Source organism: Papio anubis, chromosome 4 (genome assembly GCF_008728515.1).
Source record: "Papio anubis isolate 15944 chromosome 4, Panubis1.0, whole genome shotgun sequence".
NCBI lineage: Eukaryota > Metazoa > Chordata > Mammalia > Primates > Cercopithecidae > Papio > Papio anubis.
The window spans coordinates 2,614,037-2,632,864 of NC_044979.1; the positions used below are offsets into that span (position 1 = coordinate 2,614,037).

The following is an 18,828-nucleotide window of genomic DNA, read 5'->3' on the forward strand; positions in this document are numbered from 1 at the left end:
TGACTGCAGTCTGGGGCCCTCCCGGGTGAGGTTTCAGTCTCAGGCGGCCCAGGATGCCTGCTGTGGGGAAAACTTAACAGTTTTTAAAGTGAATCCCACCTGCCTTCACTCAATGTGTGCTTTTCTTCTTAAATGGAAGAAATACAGAAATAAGTAGAACTCAGAAAGTTGTAAAACCTTTTCTTGAAACTTATTGCCAAGAGTAAGTCTGAATTGAATAAACTCAGTAATATGGGTCCTTTTTTATTACTACCGTTGAATAGCAATCTTTTCTATACTTCATTCATCCTTTATAGAATACTTTTCAGTGTTTCCTCAACATACATTCTATCTATATTGAGCAACATTAGACTCCAGTATATTAAAGTGTTATCTTTTTAAATGTCCACAAATATTTCTTATTGGCAAACATTCTCTGGTGTAACAAAAATCAAGGAGTAAGTGGTGGAAAACATACTAAAAATGGCCTAGAAGGTAGGACTGGATTCCAGCAGGACTCCATACTTTCTAAGCTGGCCTACTATGAACCATTTGAATTATTTTTTATTTCCTCATCTGCTAAATGGGCACAATGCCTACTATATGAAATTAATTGAAGGCCCTCTGAAATCATTAAATGTTGTAAAAATGCCAACTATTGTTTATAACTAAGGAAAAATCTGAACACGGAAACGATCATTAGAAGTGCCAAATATACAGGATAGGTTCTATATCAAAACCAAATAAAAATAATAGAATTTAGGGAGAAATTTATAAAAAACAGAAAGAAATGTTGGGCAGGGTACACTCTGATGCCCATAAGATACTAACTTTCACTTTTCATTCTTCATACAGACACTCCAGGCTCGATATTTTAGTATAAGAAAGAGGTTGCTTAGCCAGAAAGACACCCTCTGATTTTATTCACAGTTTTGCTACCTAAAGTACTAAATTATCCTAGACAATTTGTGGTTTTAGGGCTAAAATCTGTCCAAAATACCCAACTTTCACATACGTAAGATTAGGTCCTGATAGAGAAATGGAATAAGTATGTCTAAAGTAACTTATGAATTCAAATTAGTGAAGAGAAGTGTAACTGTTGTGAGCTTTCTGCAGATGAAACTTACTCAAATTCAGCGAAGACTCAGAGTTCATTTGCCCAGACTGTAATAAGCCTGGGTTCCCAGGCTACGAACTCCAAGGCTGATTTTAACTGTATTTGCTGTATTTTCTCAGCAAATCTCTGAGGGCCTGCTATGCAGGAAGCGTCATGCCACACTCCGTGGGAAATCATTACAGGGCAATCGTGCGCGCGCACACACACACACACTTCTGATAAATCTAAGTGTCCCCAACTTCAAGAGACTGTTTTTTTAGTTAGGCAGACAAAATATGTATAGAAAAAACCCTACATGCATTCTCTCTCTCTCTCTCTCTCTCTGTGTGTGTGTGTGTGTGCGTGTGTGTGTGTGTGTGTGTGTATTATCTGTTAACCCAGAGTAGTATCATCAATCTTACTATGGTAAAGTTTCATGAATAGAAATCATTAAAAGATTTTACTTTTCTTAAAGATTTTCTCATAAATTCTTTGGAGACATTCAAGCACAGTTTTTTTTTTTTTTCTTTTCTTTTCTGACTCAAATCACAAAACAACGTAAGAGTTCCTCTGCTTTCATCCTTCCCGCACTGGGCACAGCTGCTCCTGGGAAGCCCCCCAGTTGTCTGCACGGCCACATGGGGCCTGTTGAACAGAAACATTCCTTTTGTACAAACGTTAGTACTTGAGAATACCAGTCAGTAAACAAACAAAACTATTTAATGAGGGTGTTTAGCTCTTCACACACTTTAATTAATGGAAAAGAAAATGGAAGTGTGTGAGGCTCACACAAGAGGATGAAACTGGGAAAAGGAAGCCTGGAATCTTAGGCTCCAGCTCTGGGCCTCATCCCTAGGAAACAGCCCAGGATTTCTCTAGCTCACCCTCATACGCTAAACACCTGAGGTCGAAGCTCGAATTCTTCTTTACAGATGGGGCACGGCTGCACCGAGTCCCCTTGCAGGAGGGAGCGCTGTTTCACCTCCTCCCATTCATCAGATGACAGCTGAGGTGGTGGAGGCCCAATAAGGCCCAACTTCTGTGCTAAAGGAAGACAGCAGACAGCACAGACAGCAGTTAGAATGTCTTTTAGCATATGGCACCCACCTATAATTTTAATGACACCATTTGCAAACAATTATTAAAGAACTACATATAGATCACATACTTTATTTCATAATAGAAGCTGTCCCTTGGTATCCACAAGGAAAGTGTTCCAGGACGTCTAAAGGATGCTCAAGTCCCTGACAGAAGATGGTGGAATATCTGCATACAACCCATGCATATCCTCCTGTATACTGCCAATCATCTCGATTACCAATAATTCCTAATGCAAGTGCTATGTAAATAGCTGTTATACTATATTGTTTTTAATTTGTATTATTTTGATTGTCCTATTGTTATTTTTTACTCCTTTGTTAAAATTTTGATTTGTGGCTGGTTGAATCTGTGAATGCCAAACCCACAGACACAAATGGCAGACTGTACAGAGGACGCTGTTTTCCTATGAGGGCACAGAAGGCAGTGGTGAGAATACCTTACGTTTTCAATACATTTGTTTTTTATTTACAAAGAATTTCCCATACCTTACTTCATTTCCCAATAGTTCAATAAGGCAAGCAAGAATGATATCCCATTTTATGAAAGAAAAACTGAGGAATACTAATTGTTCACACGTATTGGCCCAAGGTTCTCCCAGTTCTCACCTGCTTCAGCCCTCAGCACTGCCTCTCCCAGTTCACCTTGCTCTGCCACCAGTGGCCTCTACATCAATCCTGCACCTCCTCTGCTAAAACCTTCCTGTGACGTATCATCATGGTCAGAATAAAGTTCTTATTTCAATAACACATGGGTACCCAGCATGTGCTGACTGGCATCGAGCTGACAGTGTGGTGGGAAACACTTGCCTTGAAAAGCAACCGCAATATCCTCAGGCAAAATGCAGGAAGTGAAGTGTCACCTTTTACCACCTCCCCGCACCCCAAAGAAGGGTCAATGCATACAAAGGCATTGACCTACAAGGATATCTTCAGAAATAGAAGACAAAATGTTACATTAACAAAACATGACAGGAAGCTATGAAGGGACACTTTGAGTACAGAAAGAGCTCTTGGGCTTTTAGAGTAGAAATGTGAACGTCCACTGAAAGGCTGGAAGAGAAAGCTAAGATACAGTCTGGAGTTACTTAACAACAGGCGATTGTTAAGAAATGTGCCGTTAGGTGATTTGGTCGTCTTGCTAACATCACAGTGTATGTACACATGCTTAGCTGGTACAGCCCACCACACATCAAAACTACACGGTACAGCTGATTAGACTGCACACCTGCACAGCATGCTACTGTTCTGAATACTGCAGGTAACTGTAACACAATGGTAAGGATCTGTGCATCCAAACACAGCAAAGGTACAGTAAAAATATGTATAAAGGTTAAAAATGGTGCATGTGGAGAGCACTCACCATGAATGGAGCTTGCAGGCCTAGAAGTTGCTCTGGGTGAGTCAGTGAGTGAGTGATGTGTGAGTGTGAGGGCCTAGGACATGACTATACACCACTGTAGACTTCATAAACAGTCTATACTTACACTAAATTTGTAAAAATGTATTTTCTTCAATAATAAAGTTAGCTTACTATAACTTTTTTACTCTCTAAACTTTTAAATTTTTTAACTTTTTGACTCTTTTGCATAACATTTAGCTTAAAACACTATGTTGTCCAGGCTGGTCTCAATCTCCTGACCTCGTGATCGTCCCGTCTCGGCCTCCCAAAGTGCTGGGATTACAGGCTTGAGCCACCGCACCCAGCCTCAAAATTTTTTTTAAACTATTTTGTTAAAAACGAAGACACAAACACACATATTAGCCTAGGCCTACATAGGGTCAGAGTTATCAAGATGTCACAAAGTGGTAGAAATTTTTCAACTCCATTATAACTTTATGGGACCACTGTAGTTTGTTGTTGACTGAAACACTGCTATATGGCACGTGACTGTAATCTCACAGAAAAACATATATCAGGAGACAGAAAATAAGAAAATCAAGGGACTGGTCTAGGTGGTGGTGTGACATCTGAAAAACTAGCATTCTAGAAAGAAAACATGGAAAATGGGAAGTAAAAATTTTAAAGAAAATAGTCCAAAACATCTCCCAGAAGCAAAGGACATGAGCTTCTGGTTTGAGAGGGCCCAGCAAGTACCCAGAACACCGAGTCCCATTACTGTGAGAATCTCGGAGACAGAAAGCAGACTCAAAAAAAAAAAACAGGCCTCAAAAAAGGATCAGGATCAGAACTGCATCAGACTCATCCACAGCACTCCAGACAGGAGAAGACAATTCCTTCAAAATTCGGAGGCAGGAAAGATTTCCATATCAAGATTCCTTATTAGCTACAATCAAATGTGAGAAAAGAACAAAGCCATTGCTATGCACTGAGCTTCTGTCTGGGTCTCCTCTGCACTCCCCCAGTGAGCTACTGACAGAGGAGCTACGCCACCGCGAGGGAAGAAACCACGGAGGAGGCCACCATGACGTCCAGGCAGAGAGAATCCAAGGAGAGAGCCTGGGGTCCCGGGATGCTGCTCAAGAGGGAGCCCGGGGAGGTGCCAGGGGAGAGAACCACAGAGATTCCAGAAGCAACGTCCTCATCCATAAAGTACCCTGGTATATTTTAATGTATTGAGAGAATGTATTTCTGGAGACTTTAAGGATGAATCAGTGATGAATGATGATAGAGGAAACTAAAACATGTGAAAAAATAAGACATAACTTCAGGGAAAATAGAAAAATGTCTGAGAAGGAAACTGTAATATAGAACACCACATGGCTCAGCTGTGAGTGAAGTCACGGAATTGTAACAGAGTAAACACTGAATGTATATTAGTCTAACCACAAGTTATGAAAACATTATGCTAAATCTTGATCTTCTACAGTAAGAAGAGAGATCCAGAACTGAAAATTAACAAAACAGCAGTGCAGACATGTTATTTAGAAATATTAAAAATAGGGCCGGGCGTGGTAGCCCACACCTGTAATCCCAGCACTTTGGGAGGCCGAGGTGGGCAGATCACCTGAAGTCAGGAGTTTGAGACCAGCCTGGCCAACATGGTGAAACCCTGTCTCTACTAAAAATACAAAAATTAGCCAGGTGTGGTGGTGCACACCTGTAATCTCAGCTACTCGGGAGGCTGAGGTACGAGAATCGCTTGAACCTGGGAGGCGGAGGTTGCAGTGAGCTGAGATTACACCACTATACTCCAGCCTGGGTGACAGAGCAAGACTCTGTCTCAAAAAAAAAAAAATAAATAAATAAAATAAAAATAATACCAGAAGAATGAACCAAAGGATTTGAAAATGACTGCTTTAGAGTAATGCCCCAAAAAGGTCAAGGGACTGCTACACTTTCTGTTATAATCCTCATAGAACTATTTTACTTCTGAAACTATGCCCATGGAGCTTCTGATAAGAATCAAGCAGCTACAAGTGTGATGACCGCTATGGAGAACGGCATGCAGGTCTTGGATGAGGAGCTGTGACCCCAGAGAAGGTTACCTGACCAAAGTGGCATTAAATGGAGACCCGCAGGGTGAAGAGTAACAGCAGTGGGTGAAGGGGGAGGTTTTCTAGATGGAGGAAAAGGATGTGCAGATGGCCATTAGTGAGAGAGCACTTGGCCTGCAGAGAAACAAAGGAAACAGTAAGACTGAAGAGGCTGAGACTGAGGTTGCAGAGGAGGGGCGCTGCCTCAGGCCAGCTCTTTGCCTTTGGCTCAAGGTGTGGGAGCAGGAAGAGACAGGGCCCCCAGCGCCACTCGTCTTCTTCAGGGAGAGAGGGGGGCCCCGGCGCCACTCCTCCTCTTCAGGGAGAGACGGGGCCCCCAGCGCCACTCCTCCTCTTCAGGGAGAGATGGGGCCCCCAGCGCCACTGCTCCTCTTCAGGGAGAGATGGGGCCCCCAGCGCCACTGCTCCTCTTCAGGGAGAGATGGGGACCCAGCGCCACTCCTCCTCTTCAGGGAGAGACGGGGACCCGGCGCCACTGCTCCTCTTAGACCTGGGTGGGCGCTTGCTGCACACTCCAGACTCTGCTATGGTCAATGCCAACTGCTTCAACTTCAAGCATCCACATCTCCCCATCATGCAAACCTGGTCTTATATTTATAAACTAATCAAGACCTTAGAACGGGAGGGAAGGTAAATAATTGTATTGACAGATTTCAGCAAACTGCTGTGTTCTCTGGCCACAAGGCAATAATGTTGAAAATCAGTAGCACGTCCAGCACTCATCTTGCCTGCAGAACACACTGCGCATCGGTGGAAATGGGCTCAGCCTCACAGAGGTCTACTGATGGATCTAAGCACGTCATGGAAGTCTTGCTACCCTTTGCCAATTTTTAGGCTATCAGTGGGCATGTGACCATCTCAGGTGAAGCGGAAGGAAGGTCTGTTGGGAACTTTCTCCCCTGCCTTTCCAGCTCATCCCTTGTTGTTGAGGACTGACCCTGGGGCTGTGCACCCTCTTGTGTCCATGCACAGGGCAGCAGCACCCGACGGCAGCACCGGAAGGAGGCTGGTCCCGGCAAACATCAATAAGCCACCAAACCAGAACTGCTGTGAACAATGACACACACCGTTAAGGCTGACATCACTTTCAGTGTGTTGTTCGTATACTTGCAGCCAAACGCATCCTAATCCATCACCTCTCCTCACCCCACTTAAAGGAACAAAAGAGCCTCAGGCCCAGATGGTTTTACAATCGAGTTACCCCAGACTTTTAAGGAACATATCATCCCTATTTTCTGTTATTCCAGAATACTGAACAAGAGGGAACACTGCCCAACTTATTTGGTGAAGCTTATATGGCTTTGATAATAAAACCAGACAAGGACAATCATAGTCCAGGGTAATCCATGGTTAAACGTCAAACATCCTGAACGAGAATCAGTTATCAGAATGCAACAGTGAATTTGAAAAACACCGTGGGCAAGTAGGGTTTATTCAAGCTATGCACAAAGATTCAATATCAGAGTCTGTCACTGTAATTTACGGCACAAACGAACTCAAGGAGAAAACCCACAACAAACATGTTCATCTAAAAAGCTGCAGGAAAACAGCATCTAAAAAAGTACACCTATTAATGAGTTTAAAAACCTCTAGCAACTTGCTAAAAGGGAAATCCTATAATTAGATAAAGGCCAACAAACACCACAAAACAGAACAATAAACAAAGGGCAAACATCACATAAGTAGGGAAATGAAATGTGTTAGGTTCAGGAACAAGACAGAAACGCTAGGTATTACTACGTGTGTTCACCACAGCTCAGGAGATCCTGTCCAGATTGAAAACAAAGCGGGGCAAAAGAAGAAGGGGCATAAAAGTAGAAAGGCACAGACAATGAGAATCACTGCAGAGATCAACTGACTTACTCAGAAAACCCCTAGAAGTCGGAGACAAAAAGATCTAAATGGTGTGAGATGCCACCATATTTGTGGATCAGATGATAACATTGTAAATATGGTATTTCCCCCATCTACAAATCCAATTCAAAAAACATCTCCAGCAGAATTTTATGTAGAAAATGAGGCAGCTTTAGAGGAAAAAAAAGAGGAAAGGTCTTTTCCTAGCAGCTATTAAGACATATAACAAGACTCTATTAATCAAAACAGTGCAATACTGACATAGAAGCAGAAGCCTTGGAAGGAGAGAACAGAACATGCTTTAACCTCATTTAACCACGATTTTCCCAGTATCATAAGCAACACAAACTGTGGCGACATCTAAATGTGAAATGTAAAAGGTTAAAGAAAATGTGGAAAAATCCTTGCACTCTCAGAATGGTGAAGAATATCTTAAATCTCCTCCAAGCAGCAATAACGTGAAAAACAAAAACAAAAACAAAAACAATGGATTTAACATTAATCAGAATGAAAATTGTATTCAATATAAAATGACAGATATAATTTAAAAGATGGTAAAAGAACAGAAGATATTTTCACTGGCTAAATCAACAAGAGATTACTATGTAGAATATGCAAAGAACTCCAGTAAATCAGCAAGAAAAGACAGAAATCCAAGTGGAATATTACATATAGATAGTAAAGAGCATATGGTTCAATGTCATTAGTAACTAATATGCACAATCAATATTTCTTCCATAAAGAGGTCCTGAAAAAAGGTCTCATGTATTTTCCTTAATAACTTTACTTATTTTCCAAATTGGGACGTTCCTCTTTATGTCTAATTTAAATTTTTCCTGATTAAGATTGATTATGATGAAACTATTTGGTCATCTACATTTTAAACCACACAGGCACAACAGAGGATCTTCACTAAACTGTTGTATGACATTATTCCAAGTCTCAACATGTTCATGAGCCACACTGTTTTCTAGAAGACAACAAGCTTGTTAGCAGAAGTTCAGAGGAAGACAGCATCAAACATCTCCCCTGGCACTGCTGTGGGAAGAGGTCCCCTCCACCTTGTGCGACTCCAACACAACAGGCCTTCCAGCACCTCCAGATCCATCTGACCTGTGCTAGGACACATGGTCCTCAACCAAACCTATTTTCTACGCCCACCATTTAAAAATCATATTTCTAACTTTTCAGTTTAAAATAATTTCAGATTTACAAAAGGTTGTAAAAACAGTATGAAGAATTCTCAACAAAGGACTAGTATCCAGAATCTACCAGGAACTCAAACAAATCAGCAAGAAAAAAAACCTCTAGCAACTTGCTAAAAGGGAAATCCTATAATTAGATAAAGGCCAACAAACAACACAAAGGATGTGTCTACCCAAAGGAAAAGAAGTCACTATATGAAAAAGACACATGCATACGTATGTTTATTGCAGCCCAATTCACAACTGCAAAGATATGGAACCAACCTAAGTGCCCATGAACCAATGAGTAGATAAAGAAAGTATGGTATATATACACCACAGAACACTACTCAGCCCTAGAAATGAATGAAAAAATGTCTTCTGCAGCAGCTTGGATGGAGCTGGAGGTCATTATTGCAAGTGAGGTAACTCATGTTGTGTGTTCTCACTTATAAGTGGAAGCTAACGTATGGGTATGCAAAGGCGTACAGAATGGTATAATGAACATTGGAGACTCAGAAGGCAGAGGGTGGGAGGGGTGTGGGATTAAAAAAACTGCACGTTAGGTACAATGTACACTACTCTGGTGGTGGGTGCACTAAAATCTCAGAATTCACCACTATATAACTCATCCATGTAACCAAAAACCACTTGTACCACAAAAGCTATTGAAATAAAAATAAATAAAAAAGAAGAAACACACACAAAAAGCAAACAAACAAAAAAATCAAAAAATAGGCCAGGCGTGGTGGCTCACACCTGTAATCCCAACACTTTGGGAGGCTGAGGCAGGTGGATCACCTCAGGTCAGGAGTTTGAGACCAGCCTGGCCAACATGGCAAAACCCCGTCTCTACTAAAAATACAAAAATTAGCAGGGTGTGGTGGCACACACCTGTAATTCCAGCTACTTGGGAGGTTGAGGCACGAGAATCGCTTGAACCCAGAAGGCAGAGGTTGCAGTGGGCCGAGATTGTGCCACTGCACTCCAGCCTGGGCAACAGAGCAAGACTCCACCTCAGTAAAACAAAACAAAATGAAATTTCAACATGAGCTTTGGAGGGGACAAACATTCAAACCATAGCCTAGCCACTGTGAGCTGTCAAAAGACCTCTTGCACCTATCAACACAGTAATATATGTGAGTAGTGGATAAGGAACAAAGTCTGAAAAGTACTCAGCTTTATGTTGTGAAAAAGTCTTCCAGACAACAAATGTAAGTGAAGGATTCTGTTCTCATTGATGCCAAATCTTTTTTTTTTTTTTTTTTTTTTTTTTGAGACGGAGTCTCGGTCTGTCGCCCGGGCTGGAGTGCAGTGGCCGGATCTCAGCTCACTGCAAGCTCCGCCTCCCGGGTTCACGCCATTCTCCGGCCTCAGCCTCCCGAGTAGCTGGGACTACAGACGCCCGCCACCTCGCCCGGCTAGTTTTTTGTATTTCTTAATAGAGACGGGGTTTCACCGTGTTAGCCAGGATGGTCTCGATCTCCTGACCTCGTGATCCGCCCGTCTCGGCCTCCCAAAGTGCTGGGATTACAGGCTTGAGCCACCGCGCCCGGCCTGATGCCAAATCTAAATGGAAGTTCTCCCCTATCAGGGGCACACTTGATGTACTGGGTTGAATAGCGTCATCTCAAAATTCTTGTTCACCCGGAACCTCAGGATGTTGACATTATTTGGAAATAGAGTCTTTGCAGATGTAGTTAAGATGAGGTCATACTGGTTTAAAGTTGGCCCTACATCCAATGAATGGTATCCTTATAAGAAGAGGAAAGGGAGGGTACAATCACACGTAGAGAAGAAGATTGTGTGAAGTCAGAGACAGAGACTGGAGTGATGCTGCCACAAGCTAAGCAATGCCAGGAACCACCAGGGAAAGGTAAGTTAGGATTCTCCCATAGAACCCTGCCAATGGTGCCACTTTAGACTTCTGGCCTCCAGGACACTGAGAAAACTTAACCCACCCAGTTTGTACTAATTTGTTGCGGCAGCACTGGGAAACTAATATACTTAAAAACAGCATTTACAATTATAAATGCATAATACATCTCCTTTCTTTTATTAATTAGAAGAAGTGGAATTGATCTGCATGCCTTTATTTACAGGCACAAACTTGTAGCAATACTACACACAGTAAGAATGTGTGTCAAGTTGCATGCTATATGCATCCCACCTATCGTAAGGAAAGAATTTCAATCAGCCATGACGGAGGTAAGGCTGACTTATTTCTATAGAGAATGACATTACAGAATTATTGTCACATGAAAATATGATCAAAGAGTATCCAGCAATCAAAAGAGATGGAAAAAGTATTATAGAGATATTTCAGAAAGCTAATTAATACAAAATATTATTGCTATTTTTATTGATTTTTGTTTAGGATATATTTCATGTTTTTTGAAATTCCTAATTTGTTGCAAGTTTTGGTCTTATTCTAAATAAATATTCACACTTGTAAAAAGAAAATATTATCATATGTTCCTAAACCCAAATGTTAACCTTTTATATAACCCTACTACAAAGATCAAAACCATGAAATTAATGTTGCTATAATCTATCAATTAGCCTACATGCCTTCTGCAGGTCTGGTTCTCTGTCACACTCATGTCTTTTTTCGGAACCAGGATCTGATCCAGGATCACAGACTGCACTTGCAGCTATGTCCTGAGTCTCCTATAATCTGGAACAGTTTCTAGGTCTTCAATTGCTTCTGTTGACTTGACACTTCTGAAGAGTACTAGCAAGGAACTGTGTAGAATGTCTTTCACTTGGGTTGGTCTGAGGTTTCCTCATGATTAAATTCAAATATGCATTTTTGTAAGAAAGCCACAGAAGTGCTGTTGCACCTTTCAGCAGGAGATACGTGAGGCTGGCCCGTGCGTTACTGCTGACCTAACTAGGATTACTTGGTGCAGGCGCTGCCTGCCAAGTGTTACGACTGTACAGCTGAAGTAACTGTGAAGTTACTGTTTTTCTCCCTGCCATGTACTTGCATCTCTGGAGAAACTACCTCAATATTCTGTGTCTGCACATAATTTTTCTCATTCCTAATTTCAGCAATGATGATCATTACTGTGCTGTTTGCCAAAGGTGATTTTCTATCCCCTGTCTACTATCTCTATGAGTTATATTCATTCTACTATAAGGGATTTTTCTTTTCCACCATTTATTTACTCATTTATTTTTATCAATGTGAATCAACAGATATTTCTTTTGTTCTCCCATTTTTACTTATTATCCTACTTGCCATTACTACCTTTACCTTCTTGCTCTAAAGGTCCCCTATCATTTTTAAACTTCAATACATACACACCTTCAATACATACATACCTCTCTGTATAATAAATAAATTATTTCTGTAACATAAAAAATTATACTATTAATCTCAATAGATTTTTTAGCCCTAATAAGCCAAAAGATGAATGACTACATCAGCTTACCCAAAGTCAATGGTGGTGGTTTGGGATCAAGAACATATTCTTTTTCTGAATCTTCTAGTTTGGGGCACTGCATAGTTTTTTTAAGTCCAGTATCTGTTATTGCCTTTGTATCTCTTTTTAGAGATTTGTTCTCTTTCTTCTGTACTTGTGTCTTAGAATGATCTGCAACTGAAAGATTTCGAAGTTGAAGATCACGTAAAATGTGATCTTGTAAAGCAACTGCATTGACTGCCAAGTTATCTTTCTTAGATGAGTGACCCTAAAAGGTAGGAAAAAAGTCATATTTAGATGAATATTATGTAATATATCATTTAAAAGAGAACTGAGGCTTCAATACTCAACTTTGATGGCACATACGAACAAATCAAATAGTAAGGAACGCTTGACTCATTGTTTACCTAAGCAGGAGCAGACCCTGTCTCAGCATTTATGTTAACAATACAGGAATATCTTTTCATTTAATTACTAAAGCCTTAATTATAATATGAATAAATTCATTATGACCTATAAACCTGTGCATGCCTAAACAAACCCATGCTGCTTCACTATAATTAAATTAGACTCCAGGCAAGTACTAAGGAGACTCTTGCCATTTCAGCTTATGCCTTTTTGTGAAAACTTGGTAATTTCCTGTGCAGAATAAAAATCACCAAACAGCTAAGAGATGCCTGCAGTAAATATCACCAGAGATTGTTTTTCCATCGGCCTATCCACTGCCCCATGCCACACTTGGCATTGCCCATTCCTGCTGACAATTCCTAGTTGAAGCAGGGTTTGTAAACTAGTTTTTATACTCTCAAATGGCTGAATTAAAATACATTTCATGAGTCAAATAATATGTATGTTTAAGAAAAGAATAGTGTACCTTATTTTTTAACATGCCGAATCAGGAAAAGTTGTTGCCTGGCTATCACAAACTCTATCATCACATCACATCACCTTCCTTCTATTCTTCTGCTGCAAAGACATGGTCAACAGAAAGTCAAAGCTACAGTGCACAGAAAAACCTATGCAGTTTGTGAGGACAATGTGTAAGAGTCTAACAGATCATGAAGCGGCAGGAATGCCTGCTACAGGGTGGCACTAAGTTACACATACTGGTTCTGGAGGAAGGGGGTGAACTCAAGTCAATTATGCTTCGACTCATCCCTGTCCTCAAACAGTTCAGCCCTGAGCTCCTGAGGACACATTAATACAAATGGTTAATTACTAGGAATTAATCCATTGCTAAATATAACATGATACACAAGTACTACAAAATTTCAGGCTAAAACTGGAGACTTGTAACGGAAAAACTAGTTAAACTGGCATTTGAAAGATACGTAGAGGGAAATGAACATGGCACACTGCAGGTAGGAGGAAAGAACTGGCAGGCTGGAAATCAGCATGATATGCTTCTTTTGGGGAGAAAGGGAACAATGAAGAAACTGGAACGCAAGAGGAACACTGGCTAACTTCAGTCTCTCCAGAACACAAAAGTACAGAATATGGGGACAGACCAACTTGAGTTCCAACTGAATTCCACCACTTTGCTGCACAAGATACTGAACACAGCTGAGCCCCACGATCCTCATCTATAAAGCAGGTATAACAATGCTGGCTTTGCAGGGTTGCCGCAAGGATTAATGAGACCTTTGAAGTATCTAAAGTAGGTCTTTTCACACGGAACTTACTGTTGTTATTCTTGCTTCAATTCCCTTCAAAGCTGGTGGAATAGTTTGGAATTGGCCCTTCTAGATTTTGGACATGGTGTATTTTATGAAGACAGATGTATTCAAAATATACTGTGATGAGGAGAAATAGAAAGTTATTCAAGTAATCTAGGAACTGGCACAGGAGGCCCTCGAACACATTTCTTCTAACATCGTTTCCTTGTAACGTTGATGAGAAAAGAAATTGATCCCCGGCAGGGGCCACTGTCTGTGTGGAGTTTGCACGTTCTCCCCACGTGCTGTGGGTTTCCTCCAGGCACCCCGGGTTCCTCCCACATCCCAAGGCTGTGCACGTGAGGCTCACTGGCGTGTCCCCGTCTCAGTAACTGTGAGTGTGAGTGTGCCCTGCCATGGGATGCCGTCCTCTCCAGGGCTGTTGCCCGCCTTGGTCCTGAGCTGCCTGGACGGGCTCAGTCCCCTGCCACCCTGAACTGGAATAAGGAGGTTGGAAAATGGAGGGATACAAATTATTGTAAAATAAAACTTCGTAAAGCACACGGTAATCACACAGAGATGCAGGACAATACCTGATGCAGTAGGAAAGGCCCAGCGGGCTGAGAACTGGCTGTTGTTTTGAAACTACATGGTAGGGGGAGGCGCTTCAGCGCTTTGGCTTGGCCAACATTACCTTTGATTTAACGCAGCCCCTCCACGACCTGGTCACTCATGGATTCACCAGAAATTGGGTAATGATCTTTCTCAAATGTATGTAGAGCTTATATGTATTTCAGCGTTTCATATTAGAGGTGCTTCGGTCTTTACTTAGAAGTTTGGTGATGTTTTTGTGACCAGGAATGTGCTGTGGGAACTTACCTCTTATTTGTATCAATTAACCTATGGTGAAACTGGTTTCCTTGTACACTGCATGGCTTAAAGCTCCAGTTTCTAAGAACCTATGGATGATGTTAAGTGAGGACTTACTGTATTGAGGGCCTAACTGTAAATATAGAAATTAATCCCAAGAGAAACTAATCCAATATAATCTAAGGACTAACACTTGTATTAAATTACTCCAACCGAAAGAACAAACTCACTAAGGCGTGAGTGCAGAGACAGAAAAACAGTGGAACCAAATCTCTGATATCCAGGGTTAGGAGTAAAAACGTCAGTCGCTGCTCAAGTCCTGCAGAGGCTTTGATGATGGTTCTTACTACAACCCTTCCCTGTTCCCGTTCAACTCTGGCATCAGGAGATGTTTGAAAGAAGTTCCACCCCATATCTCATCAAGACAACTGAACTCGGAGAAATGGTGGAAAGAATTTAAAATCCTGAAAGATCACTGCCAGAATCTTCTCAGTTCCTGTTTCCAAAAAGCCTATAAGCTGCAGAAGATAGTGGGCATCACACTAAAAACGGTCGGGTGGTATCTGCAGTGCGCAGTTTAATCTCAAGTTTCTACACGGTAGGCCACTGTCACTAATGTCAAGGTAAGGAGCTTTTGAAACCTGTACTCTTTCAAAGTCCTACAGTATCATTAAGTTTTAGAGTTTAAAATTTAGAATTTAAAGGTATTGACAACGCTTCAAATATCTAGTCCAGCTCCACTTTATAAATGAGAAAACCAAACACCAGGTGAGTCCTTCAATACATAATGAGCCTGTGGCACTGGCAGGGTTAGAAACGTAACCTTGCCCAGTATTGAAAGCTAAGATGAACAGGAACACGTTGCTTTGTAAATCCCAGTATTAAACGCTCAAGAGGCAGAGCTTGGTGGCAAAAACGACCGTTGGGGTGCCAAAGCAAGTGATTTCAGCTAATTAAACACGCTCAAGAAAAGTACACGAGACCAAGCCTAGGACGTAAAGATGCAATTCCAGTAGGGTCTTGGTGTTTATCTCCTGCCTTCCGAAGCCCGCTGACCGTTTTCTGAGATCCTACTCATGCCGGAGGCGCGCGGCGACGAGGCTCCAGTTCCCCTGAAAGCCGACACCACCCTGCGCCTGGGGCCCCTGATGACAGCGGGTCCTACTGGGTTCTGAAATTACCGACGTGGGATCACCGTTCTAAGGTTTTAGGCCGCCGTAAATTCGTACCCTCAGGAAGAGCTGTGGAAACCAACCAGGACCCCGAGTCCCCCGAGGACGTTGCGCGCCGCTACGGGACCCGACCTCGCCTCACAGCTGCGGCCATCGCCGGCCCGCCTCGGAGGAGGCCAAAGCGAGTCCACGGACCCCCTGGCGGGCCGCCCTTCTTTCCGCCCCCGCCCCAAAGCCTCTCCGTGCCTCGACTGCGCCGGGAACACCGGAACCCAGGGATGTATGCCCCGGTTCCCTCTGGCAACTCCCCGGCCGCCCGCCCGCCGTTGCCGTAGCAACGCCCGCCTCCGCGCTGGCTCTCCTCGCGCTTGCTTGCCAGCCCCGCCCTGCCCCATACTGCGCATGCTCGCCAGCCCCGCCCGGCCCACACTGCGCATGCTTGCCTGCCACGCCCGGTCCACACCACATTGCGCATGCTCCCCGGCCTCCGCCCCGCGCCCGCCGTCAGCGTTGAGAGGCAGGTGCGTGCCAGTCGAGGCTCGCTTTGCGGGCGTTTTTGGGGCTTGCCTGGCAGGGTGTTTGGGCGCCGCGGGCTGACGCGCAAGGGAGTGCAGCCGCCCAGGCCTCATGCAGTGACTCGTGTAGTGAGGGCCGAGTCCCGCGCGGGGTTCGCTGTAGCCCGCAGCCGCTGGCGGCTTTGTGGGTGCAGCCACGCTCCTCAGCCGCCCGCCCTCCTGGGCCTGGGACCCGGTCGTTTCCCTGCGTGTCTGTGGTCGTTGCCGTTCCAGGGTCTCGAGCGCACCGCCCCTTCGGTGCGCTTTTAGTCGAGGGCAGTTTTCTGGGGCATTCCCCGGTCCCCCGTGCCTCTCGGGCGTCCTGGCCCGCGGAAGCGCGGGCGCCGACTGCGTGGCGTCGTCCGTGACTCCTGGCCCCTCTCTGTGGATCCCTTTGCTTCTCGCTGCGGGTTGTGTTTCCTGTTTCGTGGGCCTGGCCGTTTGCGTTGGATGCAGGCCCCGGTGATCCCTGCGTGGCCCGCTGGCCTTTTCCTGCTCCCGAGGTGACTGAGCCGCGTGTGACACATCGCAGTGACGAGACAACGCGTTCCTTTCCAGGCTTGCAGCAGGCGGTGCTGTTCACGCTCCTGAGCGGAGCCTTCCGGTGCTTTACTCGACGCCCCAAATAGTGCGCTGTGCCTCCCAGGGACTGCCGCGAGCTGGAACTCTTCCCCGCCCCTGTGAGCTCGGGGCTGTTCTTTCTCCGGTTGGCTCACTCCAGCCTCGATGTTTCCTCGCTGCCCAGACCTGCTCGGGAAGACTCGAGAAGGCCGCTCCAGGACTCCAGCTCTCCACGGAAGGGCTTCCCCTCGGATTGCGTCTTGGCGCCTGGAACCCTCTCTCTGTATCCTCTGCTGTTACTCTCTTGGCCTCCATTTGGGTTGTGGCCTGGAAACTCCTGGCTCGCTGCTTCCCTTCTCTTAAGGATCACAGCCCTGCACTGCCTGTCGTCCAATGCCTGGAAACCATTGTATTTTGTGGTCTGATTTTGTAGTAGTTTAAGAACTTAAATCTGGTCCCTCACACTCCATGACCAGAAGCAGAAATCAGTAGAAGTTTGTTTTTTCTTAAAATGACGATTACTTTATTGTGTTGGTTCAATTTATGTTGTACTTTAATTAGAAGAAATTTGGCTGAAAATACAAAGAAAATATACAAATGCAAGTAATTTTTTTTTAAACTTCCCTGAAAGCAAGGTCTGAAGAAATTACCAACCAACTTAGACTGGATCTGGAAGAAAAGGAAGCATCCTTGCAGTCTTAGGACTCTTCCATTCCTCAACGTAGGTGTTAGGTTAACAGCCATAAATGGTTGTAAGACTTTGGGCTCAGATAAGTAGACTTAAGTTCAAATTTTGACTTATTTTACAAGTATCTGATTTGTGGCAAGCTCATCTTCCTAAACCATGAGCTCCTTATTTGTAAAGGGGACATTAGCCACTCTCCAGCAACAGCCCTGGCGCTTCTTCAGTCCTGGGATGGGTCGTATGACTAGCCTAAGCAAACGAGACAATCGAAGCCCCTGACCACAGCGACTTAATCAGGGCTGGTGATATGTCTAGGTAGGCCAACCAGGTGGACTCAGTGTTTTTGTGGGTGCTACTGGAAAATTTCTTCAATTCGAACTGAATGTGGAAATGAGAACAGACATGAAATGGCGGCTGTGTTGCTGTCTTGTCATCATGAGGTGAGGGCCTGAAGCTATGGTAGCCACCCTGTGTACCTTGGAAGGAGGATTCTACAGGAACTGGCAGAGATGAGACTGGGACGCAACCCAGTCCTGGTGACGTATTTGAACCCTGAGGCTGGCCCGCTTGTTAGTCTTTTCACGTACTGGCTCCAGCCAGAGGGGTCTGGTTTTCTGTTACTTGCAACAGGAAGAATTGGAATGATAACTAGGCATGCTATTACCGCCTTATGGCTGTGGTGAGATTAAAACATGATATTGTGGGTGAACTGCTTAGTCCAGTGCCTGCTATTCTTTATATTGGTTTTAAGGTATTTTTCTTGAACTTCATAAAGTTCTAAGAAAAATTACCGTTTCAAAATTCCTACCCTTTGTTCACAAGTTTTAAATTTTCATGATAGTTTTCCTATCTGCATGTTTTCTATTAAAAATAAATTGGTCATTCTTCAGTTAGCTACAAATATTTTAAATTTTTTATTTTTAAATTTATTTTTTATTGATACATATTAGAAGAACGTGTTTTTGGAGTACATGTGATAATTTGATAAATTCATATAATCAAATCAAGGTAATTGTGATATCCATCCCCTTAAATATTTACTGTCTATTTACACTAGGAACATTCAAGTTATTCTAGCTATTTTGAAATGTGCAATCGATTTGTGTTAAGTATAGGCTTGACGGAAAATTTAACCTTATTGCTTTCTAATTCTTGACAAAAACAAAGCTAACATAGTTGACATTTGAAGAATAATACATTCATTCTTCTTCAAGATGGTGTATTCTGTCGAAAT

At 43.2% G+C, this 18,828-nt stretch overlaps 1 protein-coding gene and 1 pseudogene across 9 annotated transcripts in view; one reads left to right on the forward strand and one right to left on the reverse strand.

The window, feature by feature from the left end:
• RNF32 (ring finger protein 32) overlaps positions 1 to 16,076 on the reverse strand; it is a 36,375-nt gene extending 20,299 nt beyond the window's left edge. For 2 of the 8 annotated variants that reach the window (XM_009204298.4, XM_009204304.4), the window contains exons 1-4: positions 15,852 to 15,940; positions 12,972 to 13,063; positions 12,107 to 12,365; positions 1,977 to 2,119 (exon numbers count right to left, since the gene is read on the reverse strand). In XM_009204298.4, the coding sequence (XP_009202562.1) occupies positions 1,977 to 2,119; positions 12,107 to 12,365; positions 12,972 to 12,986 (417 nt within the window). In that variant the 5' untranslated portion in view covers positions 12,987 to 13,063; positions 15,852 to 15,940. Of the gene's footprint in view, positions 1 to 1,976; positions 2,120 to 12,106; positions 12,366 to 12,971; positions 13,064 to 13,779; positions 13,891 to 14,631; positions 14,737 to 14,852; positions 15,698 to 15,851 lie in introns of those variants that run through there. The other 6 variants (XM_009204305.4, XM_009204300.4, XM_009204301.4 and 3 more) reach the window with 6 other exon arrangements.
• On the forward strand, positions 16,056 to 18,492 carry LOC110742926 (annotated as a pseudogene). Its single transcript, XR_002521259.2, has one exon. The product of XR_002521259.2 is annotated as a putative uncharacterized protein encoded by LINC01006 (transcript).
• The last annotated feature ends 336 nt before the right edge of the window (positions 18,493 to 18,828 follow it).